The sequence below is a fragment of the Prunus persica genome, chromosome G1 (assembly GCF_000346465.2).
Source record: "Prunus persica cultivar Lovell chromosome G1, Prunus_persica_NCBIv2, whole genome shotgun sequence".
Classification (NCBI taxonomy): Eukaryota; Viridiplantae; Streptophyta; class Magnoliopsida; order Rosales; family Rosaceae; genus Prunus; species Prunus persica.
In genome coordinates, this window is record NC_034009.1 from 20,325,380 (window position 1) to 20,335,608 (window position 10,229).

General features: G+C 45.1%; 1 protein-coding gene across 1 annotated transcript; it reads right to left on the bottom strand.

The window, feature by feature from the left end:
- On the bottom strand, window positions 295-4,017 carry LOC109946728. Its single transcript, XM_020555382.1, has one exon. The coding sequence runs from the start codon at window positions 4,015-4,017 to the stop codon at window positions 295-297; it is 3,723 nt and encodes a 1,240-aa protein (XP_020410971.1).

Below are 10,229 nucleotides of genomic sequence, written 5' to 3' on the forward strand. Positions count from 1 at the left end.
CGAGGTCTGCTAGTGGCTTAGGATCCCATACAAATGGCTTTGGCTTGGCATGTGCTCAGCAAAATAATATTTATATATGTATATATATATATATTTTTTTTAAAAAAAAAACTACCATGAATATATAAAGGCAATTTTCTTTTTTTTTTCAAAATACTCCTTCATTTTCATTTCAGATTTCATGTCACCACAATGGTACATGTTACAAAAACTTCCCAAGCGAGAGTTAGGGATATAGAAGGAGGGCATGAGGGGATAAATACGATGATATAACGATAAAAATACTATTCCTTCTTAGCAATAGTAGGGCTTGAGCCATTTTCCATTGATGGGATCCGTTAGCGTGCCTTCCTTGACAGAGATCAAGTGGTAATAGCCACTGCTGTGTACTTCTTTGACTGCGAATGGACCCTCCCATTGCGGGGCAAACTTGGAAGGTCCCGATATCTGTCTTCTCACATGCTCGACAACTTTTAGCACGAGATCTCCTTGCTTGAAAGCTTGAGGCTTAACGGTCCTATTGTATGCTTGGGCAGTAGTCCTGTGATAAAGTGCCATTTTCCTTTCGGCTTCCATCCTCCTTTCATCCACTGCCTCGAGGTCTAACACACGCCAATCCGAGCATGATTTTGCATCCCATTCAAGATCATTGACAGCCGACACTCTGGCCGTGGGGATGGTAATTTCCACAGGTGAGATGGCATCAGACCCATATACGAGTGAGTAAGGCGAAAAACCGGTAGCACCCCTTGGTGAGGTACGGTAAGCCCACAAAGCGTCCGGCAGATGAATGCTCCAATTCCCCTTATACTCATATACCATCTTGCTCAGAATTCTCAATATTGTCTTGTTGGTAGCCTCTGCTTGACCATTTCCTTGTGGGTAGTAAGGCGTGGAGCGACGATGCTTGATACCGTAACCATTGAGTGTCGAGCTTACCTGTTTGTTGACAAAAGGCGTGCCATTATCGGTAACCATTTTGTATGGAATTCCAAATCTGCACACGATGTATTCTCGAATGAAATTCGAGACAGCAGCGCCTGTGGCTTTTCGAAGAGGAATTGCCTCGACCCATTTCGTGAAATATTCTGTAGCTGTAAGAATCCATATGTAACTGTCGGAAGGAGGATGGATTGTCCCAATCAAATCAAGCCCCCATGTATGAAAAGGCCACGGGGTGCGCATATCCTGTAACAGTGTTGGAGGTTTATGGCTTAAATTACCATGGACCTGGCATGTGTGGCATTTCTTAACAAAATCATGTGCATCTTTCTTCATAGTAGGCCAATAGTATCCGAAACTCAGCAGCTGCCGATAAAGCCTCTTCATCCCTTGATGTTCTCCACATTCTCCAGCATGTATCTCCTGCATGACTTGATGAGCCTCCGACCTTTCCAAACATCGTAGTGGTTCACCATTAAATCCCTTCCTGTAAAGAGTCGCTCCATCCATGAAATATCTTTTTACCGTCTTCTTGAGCTTATACGCGAGCTTGGAATTGGTTGGCAGAGCTCCTTCAACGAAAAATGCTAGATATGGGGCCCTCCAATCTTCCGCCAGTGACACAGTGAAAGCCTCCTCAGTAGTGGGTACCGTAGAACATTTGGGACAATTAGCCTGAACATCGGCCGCTTGTTTCCTCATTTCTGGCCAATAATAACCCTTACGCTGCAGGCGCCGATACAAACTGGTCACTGGTTCCAAACTGCAGGTGGCATCGTGTACCTCTTGCAACCTTCTCCTCGCTTCTACCATTCCCACGCATCTAGTCAAAACACTGCCTGGAAGGCGTTTATAGAGTTCCCCAAAGATGAGCACATAGTCTTTCAAGTCCTTAATGCTGCTTTCTCCACTGAATTCTTTTCTTAACGGCTTTCTCCAGTCATCTTCTTCCAACAGCTCCTCCCGGACCATTGCCTCTACTATTGGCGTCTCTCTCTTCACCACAGTAATATTTGGCTGCTCCTGCACGTATGATAGTTTTGACCCCAATGTAGCCAAAGCATCTGCATACCTATTAGTAACTCCCGGGATGTGTTCCATCACAACCTGCTTAAAGGAATTAATGAGCCTTTCAGCAGCTGTACGATAGGGTGCCAAAGTTGCTTCTTTCACAGCAAAGCTCCCTTGCATTTGGCTCAATACCAGATTTGAATCTCCAATGACCTTTACTCTTTCTGCACCCATTTCCCTTGCCGTAGACAATCCCATGATAAAAGCTTCATACTCCGCGACGTTATTTGTGCATGGGAAATCTAGTTTGAACGAGAGAGCTGTGGCCTGCCCTTCAGGATTGATAATCACTACCCCTGCTCCTCCACCGTTGGTTGTAGAGGATCCATCAAAGTAGAGGGTCCATGACGCTTCTTCTACAACAGTGGCAACTACTTCCGGCAGTTCTCCTAATACTTCTTCGGACAGAGTAGACTCCTCTACTTCGGGGAATAGGGCTAACATATCAATCACAGCCTGTCCCCTAATAGACTTCGGGGTCGTACACACAATATCGAACTCAGACAATTGCAGCAACCAGCGTGCAAGGCGTCCTGATAGCACTGGTCTTGTGAGCAAGTATCTCACAGGGTCGGATTTTACTACAAGCTGCAGCTTGTGAGCAAGAAAGTAATGTCGCAATCGCTGCGCAGCATAAACAAGAGCAAGGCATAATAGTTCTGTCTTCGGGTACCTTGTCTCAGCTCCCTTCAATTGTCTGCTTACATAGTAAATGGGGCTTTCTTCCCCTTCATGACTATCCTGGGCAAGCAAAGCTCCAACCGCGGTATTTGTCGCAGCTAAGTAGAGCTTGAGTGGACGTCCCGGGATAGGTGCCCTCATTGTGGGTAGCCTGGCTATCAGTTGCTGCACTTGCTGGTAAGCCTCCTGGCATTCCTTGCTCCATATGAACGATTGGCCCTTTTTGAGTAAAGGGGTGAAGATGCTCATCATAACAGCAAGCCCTGGAATAAAGCGTCGAATGTACGACAGCCTCCCCATGAAACTTTTCAATTCCTTCGGGTTTTTTGGTGGCGACAAGGATTTTAGGGCCCTAGTCTTTTCGGGATCCACATCTATGCCGCGTTGGTGCACCTGAAATCCCAAGAATTTACCAGATGATACTCCGAACGCACACTTCTTCGGATTCATTTTCAGCCCGTATAGCCGGCACCTTTCCAGCACCTTCCTTAAAACCTCATGATGCCCCAGTCTGGTTTTAGATTTCACCACAAGGTCATCCACATAGTCCTCCACCTCTTTTCCCATCATATCATGAAACACTGCCGTCATGGCTCTTTGGTAGGTGGCACCCGCATTTTTGAGACCAAATGGCATGACCGTGTAATAGAAATTCCCATACGGCGTTCGAAAGGCTGTCTTTTCAGCATCCTTGGGCGACATTTTGATCTGATTGTATCCACTGAATCCATCCATAAAGGACAGCATGCCTTGACCCGAGGTTGAATCGATCAATATATCCATGTTGGGCAGCGGAAACTCATCTTTTGGGCAAGCTCGATTGAGGTCTCGGTAGTCTGTACATATTCTAATGACCCCGGTCTTCTTTTTCACGGGAACGATATTTGCTAGCCACGTGGGGTGCTTGATGGGCTTGATGAATCCAGCAGCTAACAGTTTTTCGATTTCCACCTTGATTTGCTTTTCAACCTCAGGATGAAAATTCCTTCTGGGCTGTACGACAGGTTTGGTACCCAGCTCAATATTCAACGTGTGACTCACCAAATTTGGATCAAGGCCGGGCATTTCTTCGTAGCTCCAAGCGAACACATCTCGAAACTCCTTTAACAAAGGCACCAAAACTTCCTTCTCTTCCTTTGTTAAATGGATGCCGATGGAAATGGGTCTTTGGACGGCAGGATCATCACTTAAGTCAATTGTCTCCAATTGCTCAGTTACTGCCACTGAGCCATCTTGCATGTGCTTGGGAGCAACCATTGGCTCCTGGAAGGCACAAGGTGAAGGTGCCTTGTCATCTGAATCTTTGCAGTCGTTGGTTTGCATCGCTTCTCCTCCATACTCGGGGCTTTCCCGTAAGACACGGTTAAGCCCCCAATCCCGTCATAAGCGGTACACGGTGCGCCCATCGGGGAGCGTTACTTTTGAGCACCGGGGATGATCATAGGCATGATTGTTAGCTTCCGAGTGTCTCTTTCTTCCTCGGTTGATGACGGTGATGAGTTCTTCATTACTTAAATCACGAATTTCTGTCCAAGAAGGAAGGTAGGTTCCAAAATCTTTGGATGGGTTGCTTTCAGCACCTGTGCATTCGGTGTAGAATTCTGCCTCGGAGTAGTGGGCTTCATCTTCATTGAATGGTGCTTGATTTCCGGGTATGCATACTGGTCTCAGCCTAATTCTTCCTTTCACACATTGATGGTAAGTAGAGACCACAAGCCTATGTTTATTGAGCCATGGTCTTCCAAGCAACGCATGATAAGCCACATCCACATCCACGACATAGAATTTTGTAAGTGACCGAATTGGTCCCACCTTCAGATTTACTTGCATATACCCGACCGTGACTTCACTTTTGTTCCCGAAACCGCTGATGCTTGTTTGAGATTGCACGATCTTAGATAGCGGAATGCCAGCTGCTGTAAGCACAGATAGGGGTAAAATATTGGCAGAGGAACCTGTGTCTACCAAGGCTCTCCTTATAAACACATCGTTGATCTGCCCCTCCAAATAAAGTGGCCTTCTGTGGTCCGGGTAAGGAACTTCCATATCCTCGTCTGTGAAGATGATAGCATTGTCATTTCCCATAAATGAACTTTGTGGTTGAACAGTGAAGCAATGAGGGTCAGATGCCACAGAGACGCTCATGAGAGCTACAGCAGCTGCTTCTCTTGCTTGAGGCCCAAAGCCAAGTTGGTCAAAGAGTGACTTGAACTTTGGGTTTCTTTGGAGGGCCTGTGAAGCTGTGGGCCCCTGTTTCAAACTTAGGTAACGTCCCAACACGCTTGCTTCAGCCTCCGTAACATTGTGAAATGTTACGGCAGCTATTTCCTGCTGTCCCAATGAAGCCCCCGAGTAGCAATCTTCCGGCATGTCTTGAACAAACATCTGATTACTTGAGTCGTCATCCCATCCATCAGCGAGCGGCCATGGCGTGTTATAACTTGAAGGCTTCGAATATTTGCACCAGTACGCCTTCTCCATGTTCCCGCAAGGTTCCCACATAGCTTCCGGCGGCTTCGGGTCAGTCCTCCATGGGTGGCACAATTCATCGTCATCGAGTAAATCCTCGGAATATGTAATGACAGCAGCTACCTCTTTGCCCCTTCGTTTCGGCAAGGGGTCCTCATCAATTGTTTGCTTCCTAGAAGGAAGCTCAAGAACTCCTTCATGTATTTTAGCATGTAAAATCCTTCTTAGACTCTGACAGGCAGTAGTTGGATGTCCCACGAATTGATGGTAGCGACAGTACCTAGGATCATTCTTTTCTTCTCGGGTGGGGACTTTGTAGGGCCTGAGAGGTTTGATTGCGCCATCAGCGATCATCGTGTCCAGGATGGCATGAAACTCCTCATCTTTGCATGGCAGTGGCGGGTACGTCTCTCGGTCCTTTCTTTTGCGTGTGCCGTAGTCGTTGGATGGCTTGTCATTTACAGCTAACGTTTGGTGCGCTTCCTTCTTCTCATTCCTCCAAGTCCTTTGTCCCGTCGGTTTGACAGACATGCTTGTTTTTCTTAGAAAATTGACTGATGCCAATGTTTTCTAAGTACACTCTATAATCTGCTACAATGTTGCTGATGCAGATTTCGACAAGTGCCTCTTCGTCCTTTTCATCATAGCAATCTAGGGCCAGATCTCGAAACCTTCGTACAAAGTCCACAGGATCTTCACCATGCTTCTGGCGGGTATTGTTGAGCTGGGTGGTGGTGACTCTTTCCTCGTGCTGAAAGTATTTTTTACAGAACCTGCCTGCCAGATCGTCCCAAGAACGAATAGAGCCTGGCGCCAATGTCGTATACCAGGTATAGGCCCGATCAGTAAGACTTTTTGAAAATTCTCGCAGTCGGAGATTATAATCACCAGCATGTGGTCCTAAGGCATCGATGAAACGACTAACATGCTCCTTTGGGCTCCCTTTCCTTCCATCAAAAAGGACGAAGTTTGGTGTTTCGTAGCCTTTAGGGTAAGGCTGCTGGAGTAAGCTTGATGGGTAAGGTGGTTGAGGAATGTATTTCCAGTCTTCTTGGCTTCGACTGAGTTCCCTTTCCAGCATGGCAACGACATCCTCCTGGGTAACAAAAGATGGTCCCCTTTGTTCAGACTCTTTTCCGGCAGCAGCAGATTCCTCCTGTGGATGTCGGGTATTTTCTTCGTTTGGCTTAGGAACAGCATTCCTTAGCTCTTTGATGGTGTCCATCATTTCTCTTTGGGTTTCCCCCATAGCCTGCATAGCCGTAATAAGGTCTGTGAGGGTAAAAGCTCCCTCACTTGCACGTTCTTGCTGCCTAGAGGAGGTATTTTGTCGTGATTCGGAATCACCGTGGTCAGATCCGTCTTGAGAGGCCATGGTATTGCTCCTAGTCTTCTTTTTTGGAGGCATTAGCGAAAAAATGGCAGCTTGGTCCCCAGCAGAGTCGCCAATTTATGTTGGGGCTTTTTTGTTCCAGCAGCCTGACGAATGGGCTTGGGCTGCCGTAAGAAGAGAAGTGAGCAAAATTCCCCAAGTGCCTGGGTTCGACACCAAGCGCCTGGAAGAGTGTTTTTCGCAAAGTCTGATGAAACCGTTACGAAAACACTCTCAGGCTTCCTTCACTAATAGCCCAAACAAACTTGACCAGTTTTGCAGAAGAGCTTGGCTTGAAGAGCATGTGGCATGGGAGCTAGGCTTTCACAGGTTTAGCAATTTTGAGAGAGAGAGATGAATTTTCCTATGGAGGATGGAGGTTTAGAGCAAGCAAAGGAAGATTTGGCTAATTTCCTTCCTAATGGAGGAAGGAAACGAATGGAGGAGAAGATGGGGTGGCTTGAGTAGATTTTCCAGCTACTTGACAATGCTTGGTCGAGCTCTGGAAAATGGGTTGGTTTTCTGGGTAGCAGAAGTCCTCCTTTTTATAGCCACGAAGGGTTCTAATTCCGTCATACTTCCCTCCCTCTTTCCATTGTTTTCCCCCACTTCGTCTTCTTTGATGAATTCCGTCCGCCCAAGACACATGGGTAAGGAACCCATTTGTGGTTCCAAGGTCTCGGTTTTGCTGGCCCTTCATCATAGAGGTGAAGAGCCGCTTGCTTTTCTCTCGATTTTTCCTATGCAAGCTGCCAGAACAATGGGAGGGAAAGGAGCTACGTTTTACCCAATGGGTAAACCTCTTGCTTGTGTGGATTTCCTCTGGTTTTTGAGATGGTTGCTGTTGACTTTCTTGGATAGGGACAAAACGTGCTTGGCCAGATATTTTACAGAGAGTTTGGGCTGGGCTTTTCTTCCCTAGGCTTTGAATTGGTGATATGTCATTCTGGGTCAGTCTGCTGGGCTTTTCGTCAAGCTGCTGGAAGCAGCTTGCCTATTGCACTTTAACAGCACATTTAGGCCTTCTAATTGTCCTAGCCTTTTCTAACAGGCTTTGCACTTTTTTTTTCTAAGGTATTGGGTCATGCTCTCTCTTCTCTTATGCTAACCCATGTATTTCGGGCCGAAGAAATAGGCTTGAGTTTTGGGCCCCCCAAGTGACCCGAAACTACCATTTCCTTGGCTCGTCAATGGGTCCTATGAAAGCCCGTTGCCATCCATACCACAACCCGTTCAAGCAAGCCCCGGGTAATTTTGGTGGCTTGGGCCCACCTAAGCTTGTAACACATCTTGGTGTTGGCATGGCGGTTCCGACACCTATGCTTGTGCTTGGATTTTTATCCTATCATCATAGGCTATAGCCGAGTTCAATAGGAGTGAGCATGTTTTTAGCATGTTTTTGGTCTTCCCGCACGTGCTTGTTTGGCGTGGCATGTGGCCCGTAGCTCGTATTAATTCGTTCCCTAAATTCTCTTGCGTTTACTTGTCCCTATTGGGCCAATAGTCAACTTGGGCTTAGCCCCTTGGATTTTTGGGCCTCAACAGTACCGTAATAATATACACGGTGAATAGTATACGGAATTATGGTATTCGTTTAAATTTTATCTAATCTATATCTATTATAAATTTTAATTTCACTATATCAACACAAATTATAGTAGACATAGAATTAAATTGAACAGCTCATCGAACATATCAATGAGACAAAGACAAAGACAAATACTAATTATTATATCCAGTACGAGGCTATAACCATATACGTTTATCGATAATCCACGACACTAATAACACAACCCGAGCTCGGAGACCCCTAATCATGTATTGGGCCTTACTAGAGACATTGAGGAATTATATACCAAACGTTATATGAAGAAGAAATCATGTAGCCCGATCAATAGTTCAAGTCACACACTCCCATAATCCATTTTATCTTCAGAAAATTGGCTTCAACTATGAGTGTCAAAAAAATAATACATTTTTGTAGAGTTGAAGAGAAATATCCCAATACATGTCTTATTCTTTTCAATAATCCATATTTGTAGCAATGAAATGCTATTGTTCCTACCCCAAGTGATAAATGATTGATTACAGATGATATATATTCTTTATAAAGGACCAGAAATACCTTGCTTACGTATCATTGGGAAGTGCATTAACATAAATACGGCTGTAAGAAGAGGTAATACAAAAGTGTGTAAACTATAAAAACGAGTCAAAGTGGATTGTCCCACACTAGCACTTCCGCGTAATAACTCTACCAGGGGCGAGCCTATTACAGGAATAGCGTCTGGTATGCCTGTTACAATTTTTACTGCCCAATAACCAATTTGGTCCTGAGGTAAGGAATAACCAGTTACACCAAAAGATGCGGTCAATACACCCAAAACCACACCTGTAACCCAAGTCAATTCGCGAGGTTTTTTAAAGCCACCGGTTAGATACACACGAAATACGTGCAGGATCATTATTAGGACCATCATACTTGTCGACCATCGATGAACCGATCGGATTAACCAACCAAAATTAGCTTTAGTCATCATATATTGAACAGCAGCAAAAGTCTCTGTAACGGTCGAACGATAATAAAAAGTCATAGCAAACCCTATAGCTACTTGTACTAAAAAACAAGTAAGCGTAATTCCTCCTAGACAATAAAATATGTTGACGTGAGGAGTAACATATTTACTAGTTATATCATCGGCAATTGCCTGAATCTCAAGAGGTTCGAAGAACGTCTTAATGCCATAATGCCTTTCAAATTGTTAATTCCTAAATATTCAAGTATGTAATATGTCAATTTAAAGTAACAATAATAAAAGAAAATACCTATTTATGGAACAATAAAAGAATTTCGTATGTTTTTCCATCCTTTCAATGTGTTCTAGCTGATGGTTGGGTAGGATTTGATCAATTTCTAGTGTAGGAAATTCGATTTGTAACCGAAAATTTGGCCGAATTTCGGGATGAGATTCCGTCCACTTCCGGTCATTTTTTGAGATAGGTCCAAGAACAAAAGTGGTTCCAAATAGGGTGTTATACCTAGGATAGGAGTTTGGGCTGGTGGTTTGGAGTATTTCCGGCAGCCGAAAATTGATCAAGCCACCCACGCGCTGCCAGCACGTGTGGCGGCACGTGGGCTGCATAGTGAGGTCACTTTCAATCTTAGAATGATCCTCGTGTTGTCACTAGCGCGTAGGAATTCACGCAACTCAATTTCGACAACGTTTACTCCCCGATCAGATCTCGCGTATTGTGCGATTTCCGGGTTTGATACATTTGAACTGTTGGATCGTAGTTATTCCCGTATACGTCAAGCTAGACAATTCCTGAATCATGTAGGATTCAACGGATCGGGAATCGGAGTCCCAGATACTCCAAAAAGGCCAACCCTAGGGCTAGGTTTACAATAACCATCCGATCGTGCAATTGTGAGTAGTCTGACCGTCCAATCGAGACCAAACTCTTGAAACATGTGTCCTAGGCATGTTAAGACCTCTAGGAACTCTTGGATCAGAATTTTGAGGTCGTGGACCCCACAGGGTCCCAGGTTGACTTTTTGGGACTCATCGATTTTTGAGTCCCGAGGTACTCCTAGACCGTTCTAATCATCGAAAAGGATTATATAGGCTTGAGAATGACTTCAAATACAATGCACGCACTTCTAGGAGCCCAGGGCCAGGACTTTGGATTAAAT

Coding starts and splice junctions, on each gene's coding strand:
- LOC109946728 (XM_020555382.1), bottom strand. CDS start 4,017: ATGCAAACCAACGACTGCAAAGATTCAGATGACAAGGCACCTTCACCT.